Here is a 23,717-nt window from a genome sequence, read left to right as displayed (position 1 = left end):
TGCTTCACTCTAGAGAGTGATGATACTGTCTACTCTGCTAAGACTCCCCCTGCTTGACATCTCGACATGAGGAGAAGGATGTTCCTGTCTGTCTCGTCACATCACAGCCGTGCTGATTCGGATCCCTCCCATCCAACACCCTGTGATGCTTCTCTTTAAAAAGCTGCCCGTCCATCATAAACATCCTCCCTTTTATGTTGAGAAGGAAGGGGAAAGAGAGAAATCAGCCCTCTCTCAAACACAAGCTGACAGCACTAAGCAGACTGACGTGACATCAGAGGAGAGATGTGCCAGACGTAGCTCTGAATTTCCATAACAAGGTAACACCACAATTATTAGTCACTCAGAGCCGATAGCTCCTAAAACTTATTGAAATATTCCTGGATTTGTTCCGAATTGCGCATGCCAGCAATTCCACACTGATCCTGTGCTAAACTTTTTTTTTTTTCGAGAAAGTGTTAATCACATAAATCACTGTTCTTTAATCAGTCTTTTTCTAAATGTTCTGAGCAGTTCCACAAGAGTCTTAAATTAAATCCCTCACCTTGACTCCATATAAATGTAATACTGTCAATAAAGGAGATATAAATAGATAGGGGTGTAACCATTCATAATCTACCTGAATATTTTAAAAGGGTCTTTTGGGCAATGAAGTATAGAGAGAAGAAGAAGAAGAAGAAGAGAGAGAGACTCGATCAATCGTCTGAGTTCTGCCTCTACAATCAGAAGTGCGCTAATTGAAATGGTGTGGCGTCATCTACCAGCCCCTAAAGGATGAACCTTATCAGATTTTTCATTATAATTTACCACAAAATTATAAAATCTACTTTCTTCCCACATATGCTTCTCCTGTCTGGACAATGATTGAGAAAGAGTTGGTTGGCTGTCAGAGAAGAAGCTCTGAGAAATGTTAAAGAGACCTTTTCAATGTCCGACCTCTTCAGTTTGTGAATGTTAATGTGTTTTAATGAAGACACAAACTGAAAACTGAACTATACAGCTTGATAACAGGGGGGGACTAAGGGGAGAGTGACAACATTTATAGCTGAAAAGTCATCTTTTTATTTTGAGTGGGTCTTGCTTTAGGGGACAAACAGTCCAAAAGAGAAATATCTGGCATGTCAAACTTTAAGGAAAGCTCATGGGTGGATTGGTGGACATTCTTTAAAGGTGCTTACACTGAGACTTCATCACATGTCCACCTTTCCCTGAGCTTTTCTATTTTCAGTGTGAAGCTAATGAATTGGGATCTGGAAAAGGTTTTTCTGCAGGCTTACAATGAGAAATGATAAGAGATTATTTTAGAATGAAGATCAATGACAAAGTCCAAACGGTATGAAGAGAAGCAGCAGGAGGAGGAGGAACAGGAGAAACATGTGCCCTAATGTAAAATGAGTGTAATGTGCAACCCAAGGCCAAAGGCAAGAGCTTCATCTCACCAATTCTCTTTACAGGAGTGGAAATTACTTAGTGCCATACATAGCTGATTTACACAAATTAATGACTTGGGTTATTAATAGTCAGAGATGCATATATTAAACACTATGAGTAAAGGTAGCTTTAATTATGCATTCCTTATAAAACCTGTTTGACTTCAGCGCCTGGCATGTAGGTGCATTTTCAAAATTAATCAGATTCTTGAAAAATGAGAGTTAATATAGCAATTGTCCCTCCTTCTCCTTTTGAATCATCACTTGTTTGTGTTCTACACAAAATAAAAACAGTGACAATAAATTAGGAAAATGTATTAAAACAAATAACAGAAAAAACATTCATATTATTTATTCTTATTGCTTGATTTAGTTGCATTATCAGACAAAATACTTGTAATAGTATTTTCTTTCATATTATTTATATTGCAGATATTTTTTGAACTTTGCTATAAATGTATACACAATTAGTGTTCACATTTCATTGTAAACGATGTGGCCATCATGTGAGTGAGAGTTCCTACCCTGCCCCTTCTGTTGTCCGAGGGGACCGCTGCACTGACAATAGTGTCACCTCTCCCCCGGGGGGGACACCTCCGAGTGATTTGTGGCTGGGGAAGACTGATGAACTGCTATTGCCACCCTGTTTCTTTGCAAGATCAATTCTACATGTAGGAGTGCGCTTTATGAATGATGGAGACCTCCTCAAGCCATCCATACAGCTGCCCAAAGACACGGCCCCGGCCCCCATAGCACCTACAAGGCAGGAATAAAGCAATCACTCTTCTCAACAGGGCAATGCATTACACACCCACACCCACACATGAACATACCCACATGAATACACAGATAAGCCAACAAAGCATGCACACAGACAAACAACTTTCTCTTTGCAGGAAATAAATGGGAGCCCTATTCAGAGTCATTTTGCGCATTTTAAGTTTTATTCAGAGATATCTTTAAGAATAACAGCAAAACTTTGCCACATAATGGAAGAGTGGTCCATAGTTTGGACAAAGTGGTGCTCAATAGGAGACCACATGAGAACAGAACTGTCAGTTAGCACACTGACACTGTGCTCCCTTTCTGGACAGGCCCATAACTGGGAGCATGCCAATAAGAGCGATCTGATGGTATTGAGGGATCACTTGCAGCACACATCTGAAAGCTGAATAGCATCATGAATAGGAGCAGCGTACATAGATGTCATGAGTCCTGCCTCCTGCAGAGAGGTTGAAAGCGAAAAGTAGAGCGCAATGAATACTTGAGTGTTCTGGAGGCTATGAAATTGAAAGGCCTCTCCCTTTTTTGCCAAAAGATTTCAATAGAAAAATAGAAGCAGCTCGTGCTTTTTAATCGCAACTTTGAGATTGATTGGGCGAACTTGTGTGCAAATCAATGCAAGCATGACAGACGTTCCTCTTTTATGAAAATCCTGGTGTCAAGAGCAAGAAGACAGGAATAATGCAGCAGGGCTACTTGACATATGAGAAAATCACACAGGCCTGTGCAGAATATGAATATTTATAAAAAATATGCATGCTTCCTGTATCGCCTGTATGGTATTGCATATTTTAAAACAATGGAGTGATATAATCTATTAGAACTGTGTACTGTATAATATATATATATATATATATATATATATATATATATATATATATAAATATATAAATATATACACATATATTTATGTATAATGTCCTCTCCTTCATGATGTGTTAAACACCCAGCCGCAGGTTGCAGTCTCTAGATATCAGGGCTTTAAAACACGCAGCAAATCAAGACAGAGGCACAGCTGAGATAAGTTCCATTTACAGTGTAAGCCTGGGAGAGCCACTGTGTAGAAGCCATATACTATTTATGGGTTAATCGATACAGTAGCTGGATGACACCGTGTCCCTGCTACTTTCTGTCATGATGATGGCTCACTAATTTTGGAATGGCTGCTTTCTCCTCCTGCCTTCAGAAGACTGCAAGATGGTTTAATTTGGCTGTAAAAACGCCATTCACCAGGTTACTTCTTGTTCCTGGGGGAGGTCATGATGAGGGCAAGTCCATAGGAAGAAATATATTCACATAGTTCTTGTAGAGACACTGCTAACCCCTGACATTCCATTTGGGCTGTAATTTCATGTTGTTAAAGTGACAGGGATCCAGCCACTGTGCTCTTACAGAGGCAGGGGTGAGTCCTGATCAGAGAGGCCTTTAATTCTTCTTCTCTGAGTAAGGAAGCTTGTGTGTTCACAAGTGTGTGTGTGTGTGTGAGAGAGAGAGCGAAAGTGGGTGTAAGTTGCCATTTAGTGTGTAATTTTTGAGATTTCTGGAAGAATGAGCAGATCCTAGAGTCTGAGCACTCTGCCACATTTGCGTGTTGCTGCGCCCACACAAAGCATGTTTTTGTATTGATATGTGTCTTTTTCACTGGCAGGGGTCAGCACACATCAGAGGCATGGGGGGGAACATCACTACTGTGGAACGATACTTCTGGCTCGAGATAAAAAAAAAAACAGAGTGGTAAAAAAAAAACTCATTACCTTGGCACTAAGACTTAACGCTCCTTCCTTTAAACTGGCTTTGATCTCAACCTAATGTGGATATATGGGAGAACTGATGCTTTCACTGTGATGAACGCTAACATTTAACAACTCACATTAAATTAGTGAGGAAAAGACATCAGGCATGTTTGCATTTTGGGGAGGCAGCAGGGAGGGGGTGGCTTAACAGATTTTTTGCACAACTAATCAGACATACACTGAAGGCTATGTGAGTATATTTTTTCCAGTAAATACAATTTCAACAGTGTTAAGCAGCATGTAAAGGTCTCTGCCTCTAGGGTTCACTGCCTTCTGGATTTACACTACATGTAATGTGCAGAATATCCTGCTGACTGTATTTATTTATTTATAGGTTTACTCTACATTTTGTCTTATTTAACACTGTACATATTATAAACCTGTGTGCTGTTTATAGTGTATAAAATATAATTAGACGGTTTACGTTAATCATTGGTTCCTGTCCATGCTGGTACATTAAATGGTATATCATATATGTGTATTGTATCCTACTCCTCTGGGTAGACATTTGTTTATCTTCAAATATATAAAAAAAACTAATGTATATAAGCTTTCTACAATTACAGTGAAGCTGAAGCTAATGTACATAAAATCTAATTAAAAATCAATTATAAGCCACATTTTTTTTAATCAAAAAGTGCATAAATGTGTAACATTGTATAAAAAGTAAAATAAATATTCAAAGCAATACTGTGTTTCAGGGTTTTAGCACAAAGAAGTGAAGTAAACTGTAACGATTTTTATGAGCCTCCATAAAGCTTTGAAATTTTGTTTTGCATAGTAAGACACAACATAAAAATGTGTTTTTTCACTAGTGTAAAATATATTCTCTTAAATAGAGCTATTAGTGCAAGAGCAACAATAATAACATTAACAGTAACAGTCCTAATTAGCTGCAGAGCAAAGTTGTGTATTTCCAGAGAACAGATTCAAACTAACATTTGATAAAGGTTGACTTCACAGATGATGAGACCAACTGACACATATCTGGTGACATTATTGGAATATTATTAGTTTGCGGTTGTGTGGCCTGTAATGATCAGCCTGCTGTGTGTAATAATCAACTATAGCCCATGAGCTGTGACTCGTATGGAAAAGAGGTGGGAGGACACTCGGTGTGCGGTGCCTGCCCCTCTCTGAGAAGTAAAGAGTTAACGGAGCGGTGGGTTTGCCCATTCCTCCTGCTGTGAGTGACGCGATCATCTCTCTTATCCCTCAACTTTGCCTGTTGCCAGACCAGGCAGCCGAGGTGGACGCTGGCTATCACCGCTGACATTCTTAACGCGATCACACACATACACAAAAATATTTTCCTCCCACCTCGCTTATTTATTTTTCCGCTGACTTTTCACCGCAGGCTGCTATTCTGTAACGATGATTTTTAGTTTTTCTTTCCATCGGACTCCCCGATGTTGTGCAGTCTACTACACGAAGGCGTGAATCTTTTCTGAGTAGAGGTGGATCTTCCCGGATACGGCGAGGGAGTGTTTTAAATAAAAAACAGAAGAGTTTCACGGAAATTCCCACAAATAAAAATGCCACGAAGGAAACAAGAAGCGCCCAGGCGCGCGGCAGGTATGTGTATCCAACTATAACGTGCGTAAAAATAAGGTTTACTATTATAAAGCTGCGGATGTTACCTTTGTTTTGTAAAGCTCACTTTACAGGCACCGCATTTCCGTTTCCACTTGTGTCTCCCAACGATGCGCTTTGTCACTCCTGGCTAGTCTTGTTAGGGTTTGAAAGCGGATGTACACTTTGGATAGAACAATCTGCGATTCTGTGTTTTTGGTGTCCAGGCTGCGCAGTTACTGTAGTCTAAGCGAATGAGTTGGATGTTGGAAACTTTCGTTTTCTATTGCATCCAACTTAAATCCCTGATAGTTTACCGACCTTAACTCTGATCTGTGGAAATGAGCACTGCTTTCTTGGTGGTTAATGCCTGAGGCGTCCCACATAAAGGCTTTGTGCGCATTTGATCCGAGCGCAAAACTACTTTGCACAAGAGGAAGAGGGAAAAAAAAAGCTCAACCTCTGAGCTTTTTTTTTCTTTTCTTGGGATTAAATAAACAATTTGAGGGGACACAATGGGGTTTCGTGGGCTGGAAGGAGCCATAATCGACAGTTGCCATGTCTGATTTGACGGTTGATTGATTGGCTGTCATGCGGCTTTGATCAGATCTCTCCCGATTTACATCAGAAAATCACTTCCCACCATGTGCTGCAGGCACCTGACGTCACGTTTAAACCACTTTCAAAGGCCCTGTGTACTTTTTACCCCCCTCCACACACACCTACACACTCACACTCACACACACACTCACACTCACACTCACACTCTTCCTCTCACTCCGATGGTCAAGTGACTTACGAAAGAGTAAAAGAAGGGGGGATAAAGTGGTTTCACAGTGAGACATCATACACACAGCCAGACACACACTTCCAGCAGAGAACATCACACTTCCATGTGCACATGCTCACTTGTTCACTTTGGACACACACACACACACACAGAGTGTGGGTAGAGGAGGCGGGAGGAATGGGTTAGGGGTTGTAAAAGGAGCCGTGTGCTATGTAATGGAGGGGAGGAATGGGTTTGCTCTGTCAGACCGGGCCGTCACAATGGCTTTGTTTCATGTTTGATTTAATTGTCTCTCCCCTGACAGGCCCATTCATCAATGGCTTTAATGGTCAATCAGAGACAGGCTGAGTGAGTGCTCCCATTCTGTTTAGCCATAAGCTGGCCTGGGCTTTTATTTCATCAAAATGCCCCAGCCTAATGTACATGCTCACTGGCTCAGAGTGGCCGCGGGGAGCACATAAAGAATGACTGAAAGCTTTCTGATTTCAGATCATTGAGAAGGATGTTTTTTTTTTTTCATCTCCTCCTCTCTTCTCTCCTCTCTCCTCCCTGCTACACTGCTGTTTCTCTGTTGACGAAAGGGAATAAAAGGCTGTAATATAGATCGTTTTGTGTTTTTAGAAAACAACTTTTTCTCCCTGAAAACCACGCGTCTTTGTTCATTCATTCATCCATTCATTTCTTCATTTTTTCATGCTCCCCTTCCACCCCTGTCAGTCAGCCCGTGCAGCTGCAAGTTATAAAGTTGTCAACTGTTCAGTGGCACACAAAGGGTGATGATGAATTGATTGCAGCACAGAGCATGGTGATAGAGAGAGCAAAGAAAAGGATGACAGATGATGGGCCTTGATTAGGGACTTAGGGGGAGAGTCAGCCCACCGCAACCTTGAGACTTGCATGAAAAATTTACCCCCCCACCCCCACCCCCCACCCCCAAAATGCACACGCACATACACATGCCCAGCTTTGCTCTCATTGTCTCTCAGACACACAGACTCTGCACACTCTAAGCTTCTCCCTCTCTTTCTTTCATTCCTCTGTCTGAGAGGGTTTCTCTCTCCACAGTAGAAAACTTGTTTTGCTTGCTTCATTAGCGTTGGTCCAATTAGCCGTGAGGCTGATGGAGTCCTGACAGGCCCTGTGATTGGAGATGACAAGCTCGGGGTGCCCAGCCCAATGAGGTTTGCCACCACTTTGATGTAATCAACTTGATATTACACAGAGCCGTTCGCCTTTGGTCGTGCTGTAACTCAATTTTCCGTTGCAGGTGACAAATGGACCCGCGTACCTAGGTCAGGTCTGAGTGCTCTTAACAACCAAGGGCAGCTGGCCACGTAAACCACTGAGCAAACATGAGAAGGACTCTCACAGCTGTGGAAATACACACCTACTACCTTTGTGGCTGGCGATTACTTTTGCTGCAAGCATGGGCCCCGAAGCTGCTGAAATGGCTGCAGAAAGTTGAAATACTCCGCTGACTTAACAGAAAGCCGACGTCAGCTTTGCAGCATGTGGGCAAAGACACTGCTGTACAGTACAGTGTTGTATTTACAGTATCTGGAGTGTTGCATGTGTCAGTACGCTGTCAGGCAACCACAGAGAAAGACACTCTCCCATTTTTCTCTAATGTCTACTCTGGTCATTTGTTTCTGAGTGTGTAAAAGATCAGGAAGGACAGGGGTGGGGGAGTCTGATTTGAACTGGGCTCCACAGCAACAGTTTCTTCTTTCTGCAGGGTCAGGATTATAGCTGCCAGATTGGCAGCCATCACTCATGTCTGTCCATGTGTGTGCATGCTCATATCGGTGAGCAAGCAATGATTTGTTTCTGGGTTTGTGTGTGTGTGTGTGTGCGCGCGCGCGTGTGTGTGTGTGTGTGTGCAGTTTGGCTTGTGATAGTGATGAAGGGAATTGTAACTGTAGACCACCTGCTGGGGTCAGGCCATAATTCTCAGAGCTCTGTAGGCCTTTTATGTCACCCAGTTTCTTCTTTTCTTCTCTCTGTCTTTGCACATTGCCTATATATCATCTATGCCAACACAAGAAATGGTACAAGAGAACGCTGTTTTGGTGCTAGTAAAGATATAAGTATTTACAGCATGCATTCAGACCTGCACACATGTTGTGACTAGGCTATAAAAGCAGCAAGAGAAATGAAGTAAGCTGTTTTTCTATCTGTCTGCCTTCCTGTTGTTTATGTGTGAAAAGCATGCCCTTATGGAAGCAGCGGGGGAGCAGGAGTTGTGACCGACATACGGACTGACAGCGTTACTGAGCTTTAACAACAACACGCCTCCGCTGGCGTTGTTTGCAGGTGTGAGCGCGGCGAATGTTTTGGCCTCGCAGGCCTTGTTGCTAATGAAAGTCCTGTGGCTGGATTCCGGTGAGGTTGAGTCACGTCTGTGATCTATGTGCCTGATAAGTGCATACCTAATGAGGCTGTGAGCACCAGTGGAAGGAGGAGGAGGAAAGCTGACAGTGTTTCCCACAGGTATTGACAGATGCCTTTTTGTTTTTGCCATCGGCCCTGACTCCATAAATCCTGCCTGTGTAATGATAACAGTGCCACCCTGCCAGCAAGTGAGTGAAAGAGAGAGTGTAAGAGGAGAGAGAAAGAGGGCAGAGGGGGAGGAAGAGGAGGTGGTGCTGGTGGTGGGAATGATGAGGAGTAGAAGAGTGGGGGCGGTGAAATGGGCCTTCTCTCCTTTTTAACACGCACTTGGCAGATGTCAAGCGATAGGGCTGGGCTCCGGGAAAGAAAGAAGACTGTAAGTGCTGTAGTAGTGTCACAAATAGAAAATCGTCATCCACTCTTCCCTTTCAGCTTTCAGCTGAGATTTTCAGCCAGGACTGCTGTCTGGGCACTGAGTCGGAGGCTTTGTAAAAATAGTCCCACCGCTGTTGTGATAGATCCAGCTGCACTGTGGCGACAATTGGGACATGCTGGATAACCCCCCCCCCCTCTCGCTCAGTCTCCCTCCCTTCCCAGAGGCCGAGAGCGTCAGAGCCTGGTGGGATGTGTGCTCTTTTCGGAAGAAACTGAGCCGCTCTGGTCTTCAGGGGTCCTGAAACCCAATCCAGGAGGAGAATAGCCCGGCAATGCCAGAGAGCCGATTTCCTTTTCAACAGAGTCATTTATCACTGACCCACCCTTCGCTTCTGACATGGTGACGTGTGTCATTTATCAAACAGGCTTTAGCAGACACAGGGAGAAGGGAAATGGATAGGGGGCAGAGAGGAAGAGAAAAAGAGCAAGGGAGGGGAAAACAAGACGGAGAGTGGACTCAGAAAAACAAAGAGAAGGAGAGGAATAGAGAATGGGGTGCAGAGTCAGTGGAGAGATACAGAGCAATGCAGAGTTAAGAAGGACACCATCATTTGTGTGTTTGTATGTGAGAGTTTTTCCAGGGAAGAGTGAGCTTTCCTGAAATTCTTCAGATGAAGTGTTTGTGAGGGGAGATTTTTTCAAGATGACAGGGAGGAATTGAGTTACACTGTTTTGATGAGTGACAGAATGCTCTTCCATGACACGTCTCTGGATATCTGAAGGGGAGAAATATGCCTTGTAAGTACAACAAGTGTGCTGGTGTTGTGTACTCTACCACTGAGTGCACAACAAACATAGGTAGAAACTGTGGAGATGTTAGAGATGTGTGTGTCTGTGTGTGCATAATCATGGCCATATGTTGTCAGTGTGAGTGTGTGCGTGCGGGCGTGTGTGTGTGTGTGTGTGTGTGTGTGCGCGTGTGTGTGTGTGTGTGTGTGTGTGTGTGTGTGCTGCTCTCTGATGAGCAGGGCTGACAGGTATCACTCATGTAGCAGCCTGGCCTTTAAATGAACCCAAGCTGGTCTGCTCTCCTGTGGCCCTAACAGGCTCTCTCCAAGATGGATGCTTCTTTAAAAATCAGATTAATGATGGATACCAGGCTTATAGTGCCATTTATCATGAAGAATATTATTTAGGCCGGCCATGTATGGCTGTAACTGGAGAGCCAGGACAAGAAGAAGCAGGGTGGAAAGCTTTAGACAGACACTCACTGTGTGATGGATGGCTGAGCGCTTTCTCTGAGTGTTACTAGACACCAGTGCCGCAGCAGTAGGCCATAATCAGATAGCCCAGGGATGTTTATCTCACAACTACACTACCCAGATTGCCTTGCCTACAGGGTAGCTTTATGAAAGGTATAGTCTGTCATTAAGATCATCTTTAAAAAGTTAGTGGAATCATAAAAAAATCTTTCAACACTGAAGGGCATGTAGGAGTTTATTGCAATTTTACGTTTATATTTTTGTATTATATACATTATAAAATCATCCATTGGATCCAGTATAACTGACTGTTACGATTGCTTAGAAGTTTCCATTTAGCTTTGCCCATAAGAGTCCGCAGCTCTGTGTCATTCCCAGACAATCATGCATAAATACTACAGTGAAAGGTCAAGGCAAAGCAAGCTCTACTGACAAAAAGTAAAAAAACACAGTTGTTTTGTTTTTTGCCCTCTTCTTGTTCCCTCTCTCTGTCTCGTACCGCCTCCTCCTCCTGCCCACTACTGTGATTTATGGTGGCCATCCATCTTCAGGCTGCGTCCATCACCTCCTCGTTGCTAGGCGATCATTGCAGCAGCTGTGCGTTGTAAGGTTTGGTCGTCCCACTCTCAAGCCCGGACTTTACTCCCTTCATCCCCCTCTGCTCTTACCCTAGGACTCAACGGTGTTCAGACCCGAACACGTCACACATCTCAACTTCAGCCCTAGTTTCAATTCCTACCTTAGTAGGAATTGTTGGGTCTGTTTCCAATCCCTAAAAGAAATTTAAAATAGCTCCTATATTGATCATTTAAATAAGTTGTGACATCATACTCAGTCTGCTGGTAGAGAAGCAAGGATTACAACAAATTTTCTAGGATTACACACTAACACAACACACGCTGGCACTCGTCAGAATAAATAAAACATAGGCTGATCAAAATTTTAAGCACCTCCTCTTTAGGCCAGTTGTGGAAACACTGTAACAGGTGAAAACGAATATGAGCATGGACATTGTTGACTAAGCTGGCCATTTCAAACTGGTATGACTTTGATCTACTGTACTTTTAGTACATCTAATTCTGCAATACACTGAAATATAACGGACAGTTCAGATTTACTAATCTACATTTCTAAATAGTTTAGATTATTAGATTAAAATTGACATGTTTAAAATCTTTCAATTCACTGGTGGGTCTGATGTTTCAGATGTAAATCTTTGCTAAATCCCTGTCTCCTTACAAAAATGTTGGCAAGTAAAATGTTATGACAGGTAGGAATTTTGGCATAAACTATGGAATTAAGAAACAATGTCAGATGTGCAGTAGTCCTAGCACCCTAACCCTACCTAAAAAAATCCTTAACTTTCTGCCCCTCCTTGTAGCTTTATGATTTAGTGCTTAGTCTTATCCACATTTCCTGTTGAACACCACTGTAATATGAGGCCTAAGCAGTTCAAGGAATGGGGAAATAAACAAAGTTCTGCCTCATTGAGCTCTGCTTGAGAACCGCTCAATTAAGGTGTGTAGAAAGAAGGAGACAGAGATGTGGAATAGTTGAGGGAAATTTGACTGAGTACATAGCATAAGACGCGACAGGCGAATGTTGAACTGGAACATCGCCTTCCCGCTGAGTCCTGATCCTTATTCCTGCCCTTGGATCAGCACCTGTGGAAGCTGTTTGTGGCGTTTCCTTTTTTGCTTATTTCCATTTATCTCATATTGTGGCTGCATCAAGTTTGAACCTGGCCCCTTTTGAGCTCGGTCACCTCGTTCTGCGTAGCAGTCACTAGCAGGAGGCCTTTATGCATTTGTGGTTCGTCTTCATGTCAGATAAACGAGATGAATTCTTAGGTCTTGAAGGTCTGTATGTGCAGCTGGCAGCTTTGAGGTCCAGTCATAACACAACGATCAGTTGAGGGTTGAATCTATTTTCAGTGTCTGTCTTTTTCTCTTTATTTTTCTCTTTCTCTCTCAGCCTCACATTTTCATTGCTTCTCTGTCTGACTCTCTTTCTCTTCTTAATATGTGCATTGACAAGGTTCAGCCCTAAGCTTTGCCTGGGGCCAAAATGATCTCTCTGTTTTTCCCATCTCGCAAATCAGACATCCTGTACTACAATCGGCGGACACAATGCATTCACAATGCCATCAGGGGGTAGAGAACACACACACAAATAAAAACTGGCCAAGCCATCCATGATTACTTGCAACATGATAGCTTGTATGAAAAATATGTAGTAGCTGTGTTATGTATCTGAAAAACTCAGAATCTGAGCCTCACTTGATAGCCTTCTCTGGTCATATCTGGAAACAGGAATCTCTGTCAGGACTTGTTACATTTTCAAATGAACCCCTTTTGTGTATTTTCTCATGGGACATTGAGCCAGCCTATAAGGATCAAAGGGAAAGCGGGGGAGAGAACTAAGTTTGATTGAGTGTGTTACTTTGACAAATGTGTACAACAGAAAGGCATTTTAGGTATGTTACTGATCGCTGCTCTTTTGACAGAATGGGGCTGTTTTGGACTAAATTATTCTAATCTATTTAAAGAGTTTTAGGCTGCTGGGAAACTTGAGCGCGTAAGTGGAAGTTGGCGGTTGTTTTTTTTTTTTTGTTTTTTTTTCTTTTGATTGAGACTGAGGTGACTTCCTGTCCTGTAGTGTTCTGAAGCTGTTTCCTGTCAGTAAGAGCCCCCTGCTGAGGGACCATGTTGGTTTAAGGGCGTCAAGGTCCAGTTAAAATACTGTACATATGTCAAGAACCTCTCATCGTGTTGCAACAGTTTAACTCCCTTCTCTTAGATGCCCTAGTAGATCACCAACTGTTCAAGTAGTCAGATTAAAAGTCTCAGCAACTCCTTTTTTCTGCTCTCTTGGATAATAACAATAATAATAATAATAAACTTTATCATCTTCTATTCAAGAATTGCAGCTCAAACTTTAATATTTCTCTCATGTTTGCTCTCAAGAGGAACAAAACACATGATCCTACATAGTTTTAGATTTTATTAAACCAGTAACAACAGACATCAATCACCTTGGGTTTTTATTTATTTTATTGAACAATACCATAAAACATTTCCTGTAATCTTTACAGTAAGCTATAAGGGACCACTCATATAGACAACGTCTGGTTTCCTCCCTGCATCCAAGTGGTGTCTCTGTGCACAATACAGTTCTCTATGCTTACAGCATTTAAAGGTAATCATGCTGTGAAGCCCATATAGAAATTACTTTCCCACTAGTTTTTATTTGTTTTAGTGTCTAAAAAAATCATCTTAGGATGGTAATTAAACATTCATGTTTTTAAGTGCACAATGCCGTATAATGTGCACACTGAAGTTACATTATACTTTACATCAGTTTATGAAGGCCATAAGCAATTATGTGCAATAGTAGTATGTGCATGTGAATTAAAACATATTTTTCTTGCTCCATCTTTGCACAATAATTTCAGCACACATTTTGCTACAACACAGACCTCTGCTACTATGCAGTGTTTCTTTTTTTTTTTTTTAGCATTAAAAATTGAAATATTGTACTCATTATGACCGCACTAAGGACTCACCTTTTTTATATTACTGTGCCTGTGGCAAGGTTGTACTTTTTTCTTTTCAGAGGCCAAACAGTCATTTGACTATGACGGTCAGACTCAGGTAGTTTCTAATGACACATCCTGTTTACCCCTTTGCTGTTGGGTGTGATTTGGCTCTCAGACTGTTTCCCCAGCTGTGGAAGCCACACCGGGAATGTGATTTTCTTGTTTTTCTTTTTTTTTTGGCCACAAAGGAGCTGATTAAAGAATTGCAATTTACAAATTCACTAAAGGATATTGAAAATGTGTATTGAGATACAACTGTTTGTTTCAGCTGGGACAATCTTGCACAAAGTGCACAGATTTCTACTTAAGGAACGGTTTATTGCTTCATTTATTATTTTTTTTACTTAGTCCTTCTATATTCATTCATGCATACAAGGCCTATTTAAAACACAGCATCAAAAACAGACAGTGCTTTCAGCAGCATTTGAGGAGAAATACCCCATGGGACAGTGGGAAGGAAACGGAGAGAGAGACAGACACTGAAAGGCTCTGCTGTAGAAGCAGCCACAGCACCTTCCTGCTTAATCACCCCCTGTCCCTGCCCTGTCTGTTGTTCCTGATCGTCAGAGCAGCACTGCAGTATTTCTATCAGATGATCTCTCCCTCCTCGTCTGTGGCCCTTATGTTTATGAAAATGATACTCCACAGGAATGCCTCCTGCATGCCAAGATGTCACTGTCTTTCCTCGTCACTTGCATCTAAGTGCATGTACAAGTGCATTTGTGTGTGTGTATGTTGGGTGGTGTCATAACCGACTGACTGTCTTTATTTATCATTACATGTTCATTTAAGGCTGTGTATCTTAAGATAAATTTGTGTGTTTCTGCATGTAAGACATATATTTTCTGCAGCTTGTGTGTTTGTGTGAATGCATTATTGCTATTTCTGTGTGAGCCGTGACTGAGATGTTGATTGCGTGAAAGTGCACCTCCTACCCTTCTTGTCCCCCCCCCCCCCCAAAGGAATCATTCATAGAACCTAATGATTCTTGTCGTTCCTCCACATGGCACGCTCACTTTATCATTACAAGAACACACACACTATTTCCCTGTCTAACACACACACTAAGCAAACTCATGTGGGTCCTACACCATATGCTTATAGTAGATATTAGTTAAGACTGCATCTGAGAGTATTGTTGTTTTCATAATCCTTTTTCTTTTTTTGTTCTAAGGGAGCCTCCTTACTCCCATCACCTTTTATTAGCTTGATAAATCACCTCTGTTGTCAGTCAAGCCAGGGAGAATAATTGGATGTGGTTGTCGCCCTGTGTGATGGATTATCAGTCATTGGGGATTAAATTAACAGATAGTGCTCAGACATAATGGTTTTTGTTTTGCATTTTAAATTGCCTGGGATCATGGATAGACTCTGTAGGTTTTATAGCTGGTCCGTTTGGACTACCCTCCCTCTCTGTGCTATCTAGACTTAATGACAAATGAACAATAACCCACAGGGCCACCGCTCTATTAGTTTGAAATGTAAAACATGTACCATCAAGTTAAGACCCACAAAAAGGCCTGGGAATGACTACAAATGTGATAACATGACATTTGGATATATCAATAGTTTGGTGAAATAGCTAGACAATGTGAGGAATTACATTGAATACTTATTTTCTTGGTGAGGAATAGAAAGGTGACCTGACAACTTGGTCAAGCAGCATGCCAGGCTTGCCTGATACAAGCTGACATCTGTGACCAGCTAGTAAGGACACAAACACAATAACTACCTCATCCTGGCTAGATTTCCTCTTTCAAATGAGAGTCTGACACAAATACCTTCCAGAGGAGAGGCAGCAGAAAAGGTAACACGAAAAGAAAGAGGTGGCGGGCAATTGCTTCAGTACTGGTAGCAGTGAGACATCTCCCTTGTGTGCTTTCCTGAGCGTGAGCGATTTACCTCCTTGTCCCTTTCTCCATTCTCCCAGTCCCCTCCCTCCCTTCCACGTCCACATTATCATAATTGTGTCCAGAACATGAGGGGCCGGGGAAGTGATCATGTCATTTTATTTACACCCTGCTTGGCCCTTTTTACAAACGACATGCCACTGACTGCCAAGCAGACTGGGGCCCGACGACATCTTTTGATCAGGGCTGTCGGGGCCTATCAGCGGAGAATGGCAGGTAATGGATACCCAGTGACAAACCAAATCTCTGGGAGGACGGAGAGTGGGCCGCACCTGCCAGGTCTCCATTAGGCTGGCCTCTCAGTGGGGCTGCCTGCTGACTGTGCCCCCAGGGCCCAAATCAGACCAGCGCCAGCCGCATGGCTGCCTAGAGATTGGCTGTTAGCACTGGAAATGAGAGTTATTTCAGCTATGACATTTTTGTTTAGACTGGACGTGTATGTGTGGGGCAGTAGGGGGAATGAAGGATTTAGTCACAGCATGTGTGTGTATGTGTGTGTGCTTGTGCCTGTTTGTGTCCAAATGCGCAAGCTCAACAGTGTGAATGCTCAAACCATTAAAAACTATACCTACAGCTTCTGTCTGCAGCATTTGTCTTAGTTTACAATATTGTCCAAATGGCCTCAGACCTGTCCACAGGCCATCCACTATTTTCAGAGTTTATTTGCTTTTCCTTAAGTTCAGCGGTTTAGCGAGTAAGGTCCACAGGAAATGAGAGAGGGGGAGCTTAGTGCCACAGTGGAAGAAGGGGGTGAGTGGTGGCTGAGTTGGTGTTGGGTGGGTAAGCTTACACAGGAGTTTGTGTACGGCCCTACTAATACACATACATTGAAACACATCATCTCTCTTGGTGTGAACAGTGGGCTCCAGCATGCAAAGTGACATGTTGCTAATGCTTCACCATCAGGTCGACGATTTTCACCGTCACATACTATTTCTCGCTCTCATTCTCTTTCTCATTGTATTCCTCTCTTTAGCTTGTTTCTTCTTTTCTCTTTTTTACAATGTGTGAAATGTCTTTGTTTTATGTTTGCATGACATTTAACACCTGTTTGGGCTATTAAAAATGGGTATTGTCTGTCCTTTACATGTTAAGAAATTAATGAAGTCTCTTCAGTCCGAGTGACACTGAGATTTCTGCTCAGCATGTCAAAAAACAAAATTCTGATATCCCTTTCTTGATATTCTTCAAGACATGATCTTTATGTGTGCATGTGTGTGTGTGTGTGTGTGTGTGTGTGTGTGTATGTATGTAATCAGAGAAGAGGCAGATGAAGAGGCGTCAGACATATTAACTGACAGATGGAGGTTGATCCAACTCATTTATTACCCCAGAGGAGAATGCCACAGTGAGATTGGGCTTCATTAATTTCAGATTTAGTTTTCATTTCAAGCTGTTGCGCCCTGAGATAAATAAAATGGTGCATTATGTTTTTGCCAAGATATTTCTTTTTTGTTTTCCTCCAATAGAAGGAGTTAAAAGAGGGGAGGCATAAGTTCCGTGTGGCTGGGGTAGTATATAAATACAGGCTCGCCTAGAGGAAAATAACACCTCAACGGTTGATGAGGTGAAATGGGATGACTGTAATTTCTCAGCTCAGCTTTAAAGGCTCCCACACAGATGGCTCATTTATCCCTGGGAGTCCTCGGGCACACATAGCAGGGAAACTTTTTCTCCAGTTATTCTAACATAGCGTGTTCACTCCCTGCAATTTAACTCATCTCTTTCCCTCTCTCTGTCTCCATTCTCCTTGCAGCCTACTCTCCTGAGGAACTGACAGAGCACAATGTGGAGGATGAGGAGGCAGAAGCAGACGACCTGCCCTCAGCCCCTCAGGATGACCTTTCCATGAAAGATGAGTTTGTGGAGCAAACCATGGTGCCAGCCAAGGAGCGAGCATGTGATCAGGAATCATCTGGAGCTGTGGAGCTCTCGGGACAAGAGATGGACAGTGAGTCACATGTGAGTGAGACCAGTGACCGTCTGTCTGACTTTGAGAGCCCCTCCAGAAAAGCAGAGGGCAACTTGGTCACAGCACATCTGACTGGTGACACTAAGACATCCCCCATAGGCATGGACACTTTAGAACAAATGAAGGCTATCTACTCCAGCTTCCTGACCAGCCCCGTGTGGTCACCGCTGAACTTTAATTCCACAACCCCACAGGCACAGACGTCGACTTCTATAGAAAAGCCAACTCGCAGCAACAGCACTAGTAGCAGTAGTAGCTGCAGCAGCAGTAGCTATGACTGGCACCAGTCTGCAGTGGCAAAGACACTACAACAGCATCCTCCCCAGAGCCATCACCCTGCTCAGTCTGAGCCCAACCTCTTTAGTACAGTCCAGCTCCACAGGCAAAACGCAAAGCTGTTTGGGCCAGTCTTCACTGGGGCCAGTAAATTCCGCTGTAAAGGCTGTAGTGCTGCTTATGACACCTTGGTGGAGCTGACAGTTCACATGAATGATACAGGCCACTACCGTGATGACAACCAGGACAGGGCAGGCAACGGAGCAAAACGTTGGTCTAAACCACGTAAGCGGTCCCTGTTAGAGATGGAGGGGAAAGAGGATGCCCAGAAAGTTTTGAAGTGCATGTACTGTGGCCACTCCTTTGAATCGCTCCAAGACCTCAGTGTTCACATGATCAAGACCAAACACTACCAGAAAGTGCCTCTGAAGGAGCCAATGGCCCCTGTGGCAACCAAAATCATGTCTTCTAAGAAAAGGGGGTTTGTTGGGTTGGACCTCTCTGCCTCACCATCTTCTAGAGAAGGGACCCCAAAAACTAAGCACCTACAGGTACACCTGAGTGAGCCCTTACAGAAACCTTCCTCTAGTCCATATACCACCCCAAATAACCGCTATGGCCACCAGAATGGTGCTAGTTATGCTTGGCAGTTTGAATCAAACAAATTCCAGATACTGAAGTGTATGGAGTGTGGAAGTTCTCATAATACACTGCAAGAGCTGCGAACCCACATGATGGTGACAGGACACTTCCTCAGGGTCACCAACTCTGTGGGAAAAAAAATCAAAACACTTCCTGAGGCCACGTCCCCCAACCCGCAGAGGGTTACCCCACCTACTGAACAAAGGGTCCAGACTGTCCCACTCGCACCTTCCACTTTCTCTCCTCCACCTCTTCAAACTACTACAACTCCCCCTGCCAATTCCCCTCATGTCAAAGAGATCAAGAAGGAGGAGGTTGAGGAGGAGTGCACTAAGGAAGTGACAGCTGGACAGGAAAAGCAGGTTGCAGTTTCTGCTAGGAAGGAGGAGGATGCTGAGAAGGAGGAAAAATATGACATCTCAAAGTATAGCTATCTTACAGAAGATGACCTAAAGGAGAGCCCTAAAGGGGGCTTGGATATTCTCAAATCACTGGAAAACACTGTGACATCAGCTATCAATAAGGCACAGAGTGGGAATCCAAGCTGGGGGGGTTACCCCAGCATTCATGCAGCCTACCAGTTCCCCAGTGCTCTCAAGCTCCAACAGGGCGGCATGGAAAAGAATTCCCCAATGAAGTTCTTGTTCAATGGCGGGGATGGAGCATTTTCCTCTCTCACCAAAAACCAGCCCCTCATTTCCCCACCACTTAGTCAGTCCTCCCCATTCCCCAGCAACAACTTCCAGGCAATGGAGGACTTAGTGAAAAAAGTGACTGAGAAAGTAGCAAAAGTAGAGCAAAGGGTAAAGCAGTTGTCCCCCAAGAGGGAGAACCCTCTCTCCCCATGTAGTAGTGAAGCTGGAGAATCGCATAAGGGAGGAGAGGCTGACTCACCTCGGGAATGGAGGGCAGTGACCCCAGCCAATAGTGACAGAGGAAGCCATAGCGACAGAGCATCCCCAGCAACAGAACCCAAGAGAGAGGCCACAGTCAAATCCCCACTCAGCTCTACACTGAGTTGCAGTACCGCCATTATCACTGGCCATACTCCTCTAGAGCAGCCCTTTGTCAACCCTCTAAGTGCTCTTCAGTCAGTAATGAACATTCATTTGGGGAAAGCGGCCAAGCCCTCCTTGCCAAACCAAGATCCCCTGAGCCTGCTCTCCAGACTCAGCCAGAGCATGGCTGAGAGGGCTGCTGTGGCCGCTCCTCCCTTACAGACCAAAAAGCTAGATAGTGTAGTTGATAATAGTTTTTGCCAGCCCAATGATGACCAGCCTATGGACCTCACAAAAGGAAAAAGTGAAAGAGGAGGCTCTGTAGGCTCAGCCCCACTAACTCCATCATCCACAGCCTCTTCCATCTCCCCCTCCTCTCTTGTTACACCTGCAAAACTGACCGTAGTCTCTCCCTACACATCCAGCAGCCCTTTACATGAAAACGCCTTGTCAGATATCTCAGACATGCTAAGGAACCTGACACAGTCCCATCATGTCCCAAAACCACAGTCACGGTCCAGAGTCACAGATAAATCTGAGGTTTTGGGATCTACTCCAGATGATGACGACTCATCACTGCATGGTCACAAACGCAAAGGCCGTCACTCCAATTGGAACCCCCAGCACCTCCTTCTTCTGCAGGCACAGTTTGCCTCAAGTCTGAGGCAGACATCAGAGGGGAAGTATATCATCAATGACCTCAGCCCACAGGAAAGAATGCATGTATCCCGTTTCACAGGTCTCTCCATGACTACCATCAGCCACTGGCTGGCTAATGTCAAATACCAGCTAAGGAGAACAGGCAGAACCAAGTTCCTAAAGAACCTGGACTCTGGTCAGCCTATATTCTTCTGTAGTGACTGTGCCTCACAGATCCGAACCCCAGCAGCCTACGTTTGCCACCTGGAAGCCCACCTAGGCTTCAGAATCCGAGACCTGGCTAAGCTATCCCCCAAACAGAGTGTCAGGGACTCACACACTCTTACTGAGAAACTAGTGCCCCTGGAGTCTATCCTTTCTCCACAATCGCAAGATGACTGCAGTAGTAATGGGGCAGTGTACCGCTGCCAGCTCTGTGTCCGTAAATTTGCCACTAAGCACGCAATCAAGCTTCACCTCAGCAAAAGCCATGGGAAGTCTCCAGAGGACCATCTGCTATATGTGTGTGAACTAGAGAAACACTAAATTACTCTCGGCAGTAGACCTACGTGCAAACATTTGTAAAATGACTGTTTACAACAACAACAAAAAAAAATAAAAACAGAATATTTAAAAAGTCTGTTGATGCACAAAGATGCCATGAACTCCTGTTGAAAATGTCAGCACAAGGTGTTTACATCTATTCGGCCGCTAAACATTTCTTCCAAATGTTTCAAAAAACTTCAAAAGTTTTGTTTCACATCAAAATATAACTGTAGGTTGAAGGCATTCAGCCCTACTTGTTGTCCGTGTGTTGTCTGCCTCACTCTATATACACCTTTGGTAATGTGAGACAACAGAGGACAGATTCACAATCACGTCTCTTGACTAGAAGGTCAACTAATAACTTGAAATATATTAAATTTATTGTATTTATTTTGTATTTTTGTGTTTGTTTTTGATTTGTTGGTAGACTGCATGTTTAAGAAGTTTTACTGTTACAGTTGTACAGTCCTGTCCTGTCCAGATCTTAAAATGCCCTTTCAAACAGGTCATTTTTTTACACCTTAAAACAGCCAAATGCCTGGGAAAGCTCCTTAAAAGTATCTGCCAAACAGCAAAAGTTCAGTGCGTGTTTTTATAGTCTTCTCTGTACAGCCTATTGATTTTCTTGCTGATTGTAAAAGCTGCCTTGTTCGTTATCACTGAGTAAGGGGCCCTTAAAATCCAGGTTTGTGTAAAAATGTACATATGATGTATAAGCTTACAACTTGCTGTTTAAATTATGCATACTTGTTATATTTCCTAATTTAAGAGGACTATGACTATCCACTGGTGCAGAGCCTTTGAAGAAGATTAAAGGGACATTGTTTTGCACAATAGTTTTATAAATGTTATTTGATAAAAAAAAAAATACAAATATGTTAATGCCATGTGCTTCTATGATTAAATTGATTTAACTGCTGCATAAAACATTTTTCTTTCATATTTGCCCAGTTAGAGAAATTTGTAGATCTGGCTGCATTCTAAACTGAACTTTAAGTATTTCACACATTTCAGAGCAGTTTGTTAATGAGCAGAGATAACTGGCACATCGCAGTTTGTTCAAAATGTAATTTTCAAGCTGTTGTTTAGTTCTTCAACTGGCTTAAAGGAAAATCATGTATCTTAGGAAAAAAAACTCACCACTTCCAATTCTTGTCCCACATTGTAATGACTAAGCATTTACAAATCAGCTGACAGATTGCTTAGAAGCCTACATCTGCAGAAACCCAGAGCAGAACTTAAAAACCCTCAGCGTTTTCCTCTGCTGTTGTCTCCACAACCACAATTTGTCTAGATATTCTTGTTGATTTCTGTGTCGTTTTGCTATTGTGGGGTGGACTCAAGAGGTGCGAGTGGTGCCACTGCCTGCAAGGCGTCTGGCAGGTGGTGTGTGCTGCATGTAAACCACCAGATGTTTCTGAAACGAGTCACTGGAGGAGGAGGAGGCAGGCGGGCTGCAACAGCAGGCAGAGTGGGCTGATTACCACAGGGGCTTGGATGCCATCAGGAGCCCTGGGCAGAGACAGCAGATCTGGCACACACCTGGACTCCAAGACTGTCCCTTGGAAAAAATAAAGCAGATCCTATATACGCGCACTGAGACGAGCTGACAGTGGTGCAGAATGCACAGACAGGTGCTATTCCCTCAAAGCAGGCTTTTGGATCTAACAATATTACTGGCAGGTGTTGATGCTATCAGAGTAGTCACAATTCAGGCTCAGTGCCATGTAATGAGAAAGTTTTTTATGTTTTTCACTATGCATGAGACACATAAAACACACATACACACATTTATTCCTCAGATTTCCAACCATCTACTTTTGTCTTATTTGAAGATGCCTGGGGACACAGTGTTCTTTCTGTTTGATGTTCCCAGGCTTTGCTTGTCATGACTGAGTGACTGAGTGACTTGAGGCTGGGGAAGTTATCTGGTTACTATGGTGACGGCCATTTGCCCAGCCTATAACCCTGCTTGCTCACTCAACAGAGGACAGCTCGAGTGCAGCACACCCATTTACTCTCTTAAATCTCATCATCTCGCTTCAGTTCCTCCCACCCGGGAACAGATTAATTAACACACACACACTGTGTCCTGACCCCGTCTTCTCACACAAACTCATTACCGCCTCAGACTTGCTCCCGGCCCTCCGACGTTTAGGATACATTCGTTTAACGTTGTGGGAGAACCCAGTGATGACTCACATCTGACAAGCAGAATAAAGCCCTTAACAAAGGATGATAATTGAAAGATGGGATTCAGACCGGTAGCCATTGATAATGCAAATGAAAAAGGCAGAGCTGCCCTATTGAATATCTTGTGAGTTTTCCAAGCTCACCGAGTACTTGCAGATATAAAATTATCTCCAGACATGATCTGTTTTTTTTTCAATACGGTATGTGTTGATGAATGCTTTAGGCTTAGTGATGGACTTGAGGTGAGGATGGTTGGGGGCGTTAATGGGATAGTTGACACTTTGGGGGTTAATGAGGAGCTGGAGGGAGAGGGCTAAATGATTGGACTTCTGCTTGGATGAGCATTATAGTGGCTGCTAGAGGAAAGCAATGTAGAAGCTGTAGATCTGTTGTAGCCAATTATTTTGCATGAAAAACACAAAACTCCTCTCAATTGTATTTTTTGACGATAATAAAGAGGAGATTAGATGTGTTATCCATTGTTCTTTTGTCTTGACTATCCTTGAGGGCTGGGTAGTTATAGACGACGATGTGCCTCAATGCTCCT

At 43.3% G+C, this 23,717-nt stretch overlaps 1 protein-coding gene across 1 annotated transcript; it reads left to right on the top strand.

Moving 5' to 3' along the window:
- Positions 1-5,224: 5,224 nt before the first annotated feature.
- On the top strand, positions 5,225-21,892 carry tshz3a (teashirt zinc finger homeobox 3a). Its single transcript, XM_026311802.1, has 2 exons — positions 5,225-5,581; positions 17,661-21,892. The coding sequence occupies exons 1-2, from the start codon at positions 5,542-5,544 to the stop codon at positions 20,975-20,977; spliced, it is 3,357 nt and encodes a 1,118-aa protein (XP_026167587.1). The 5' UTR covers positions 5,225-5,541; the 3' UTR covers positions 20,978-21,892.
- Positions 21,893-23,717: the final 1,825 nt, after the last annotated feature.

Source organism: Mastacembelus armatus, chromosome 6 (assembly GCF_900324485.2).
Source record: "Mastacembelus armatus chromosome 6, fMasArm1.2, whole genome shotgun sequence".
In the NCBI taxonomy this organism is placed as follows: domain Eukaryota; kingdom Metazoa; phylum Chordata; class Actinopteri; order Synbranchiformes; family Mastacembelidae; genus Mastacembelus; species Mastacembelus armatus.
This window is presented reverse-complemented; position numbering and strand designations above follow the sequence as displayed.

Bases quoted from the DNA above. Each gene is read 5' to 3' on its own strand.
- tshz3a (XM_026311802.1), top strand. From the start codon at position 5,542: ATGCCACGAAGGAAACAAGAAGCGCCCAGGCGCGCGGCAG. The intron at 5,582-17,660 runs GTATGTGTATCC...TTCTCCTTGCAG, and splicing joins AGCGCCCAGGCGCGCGGCAG to CCTACTCTCCTGAGGAACTG.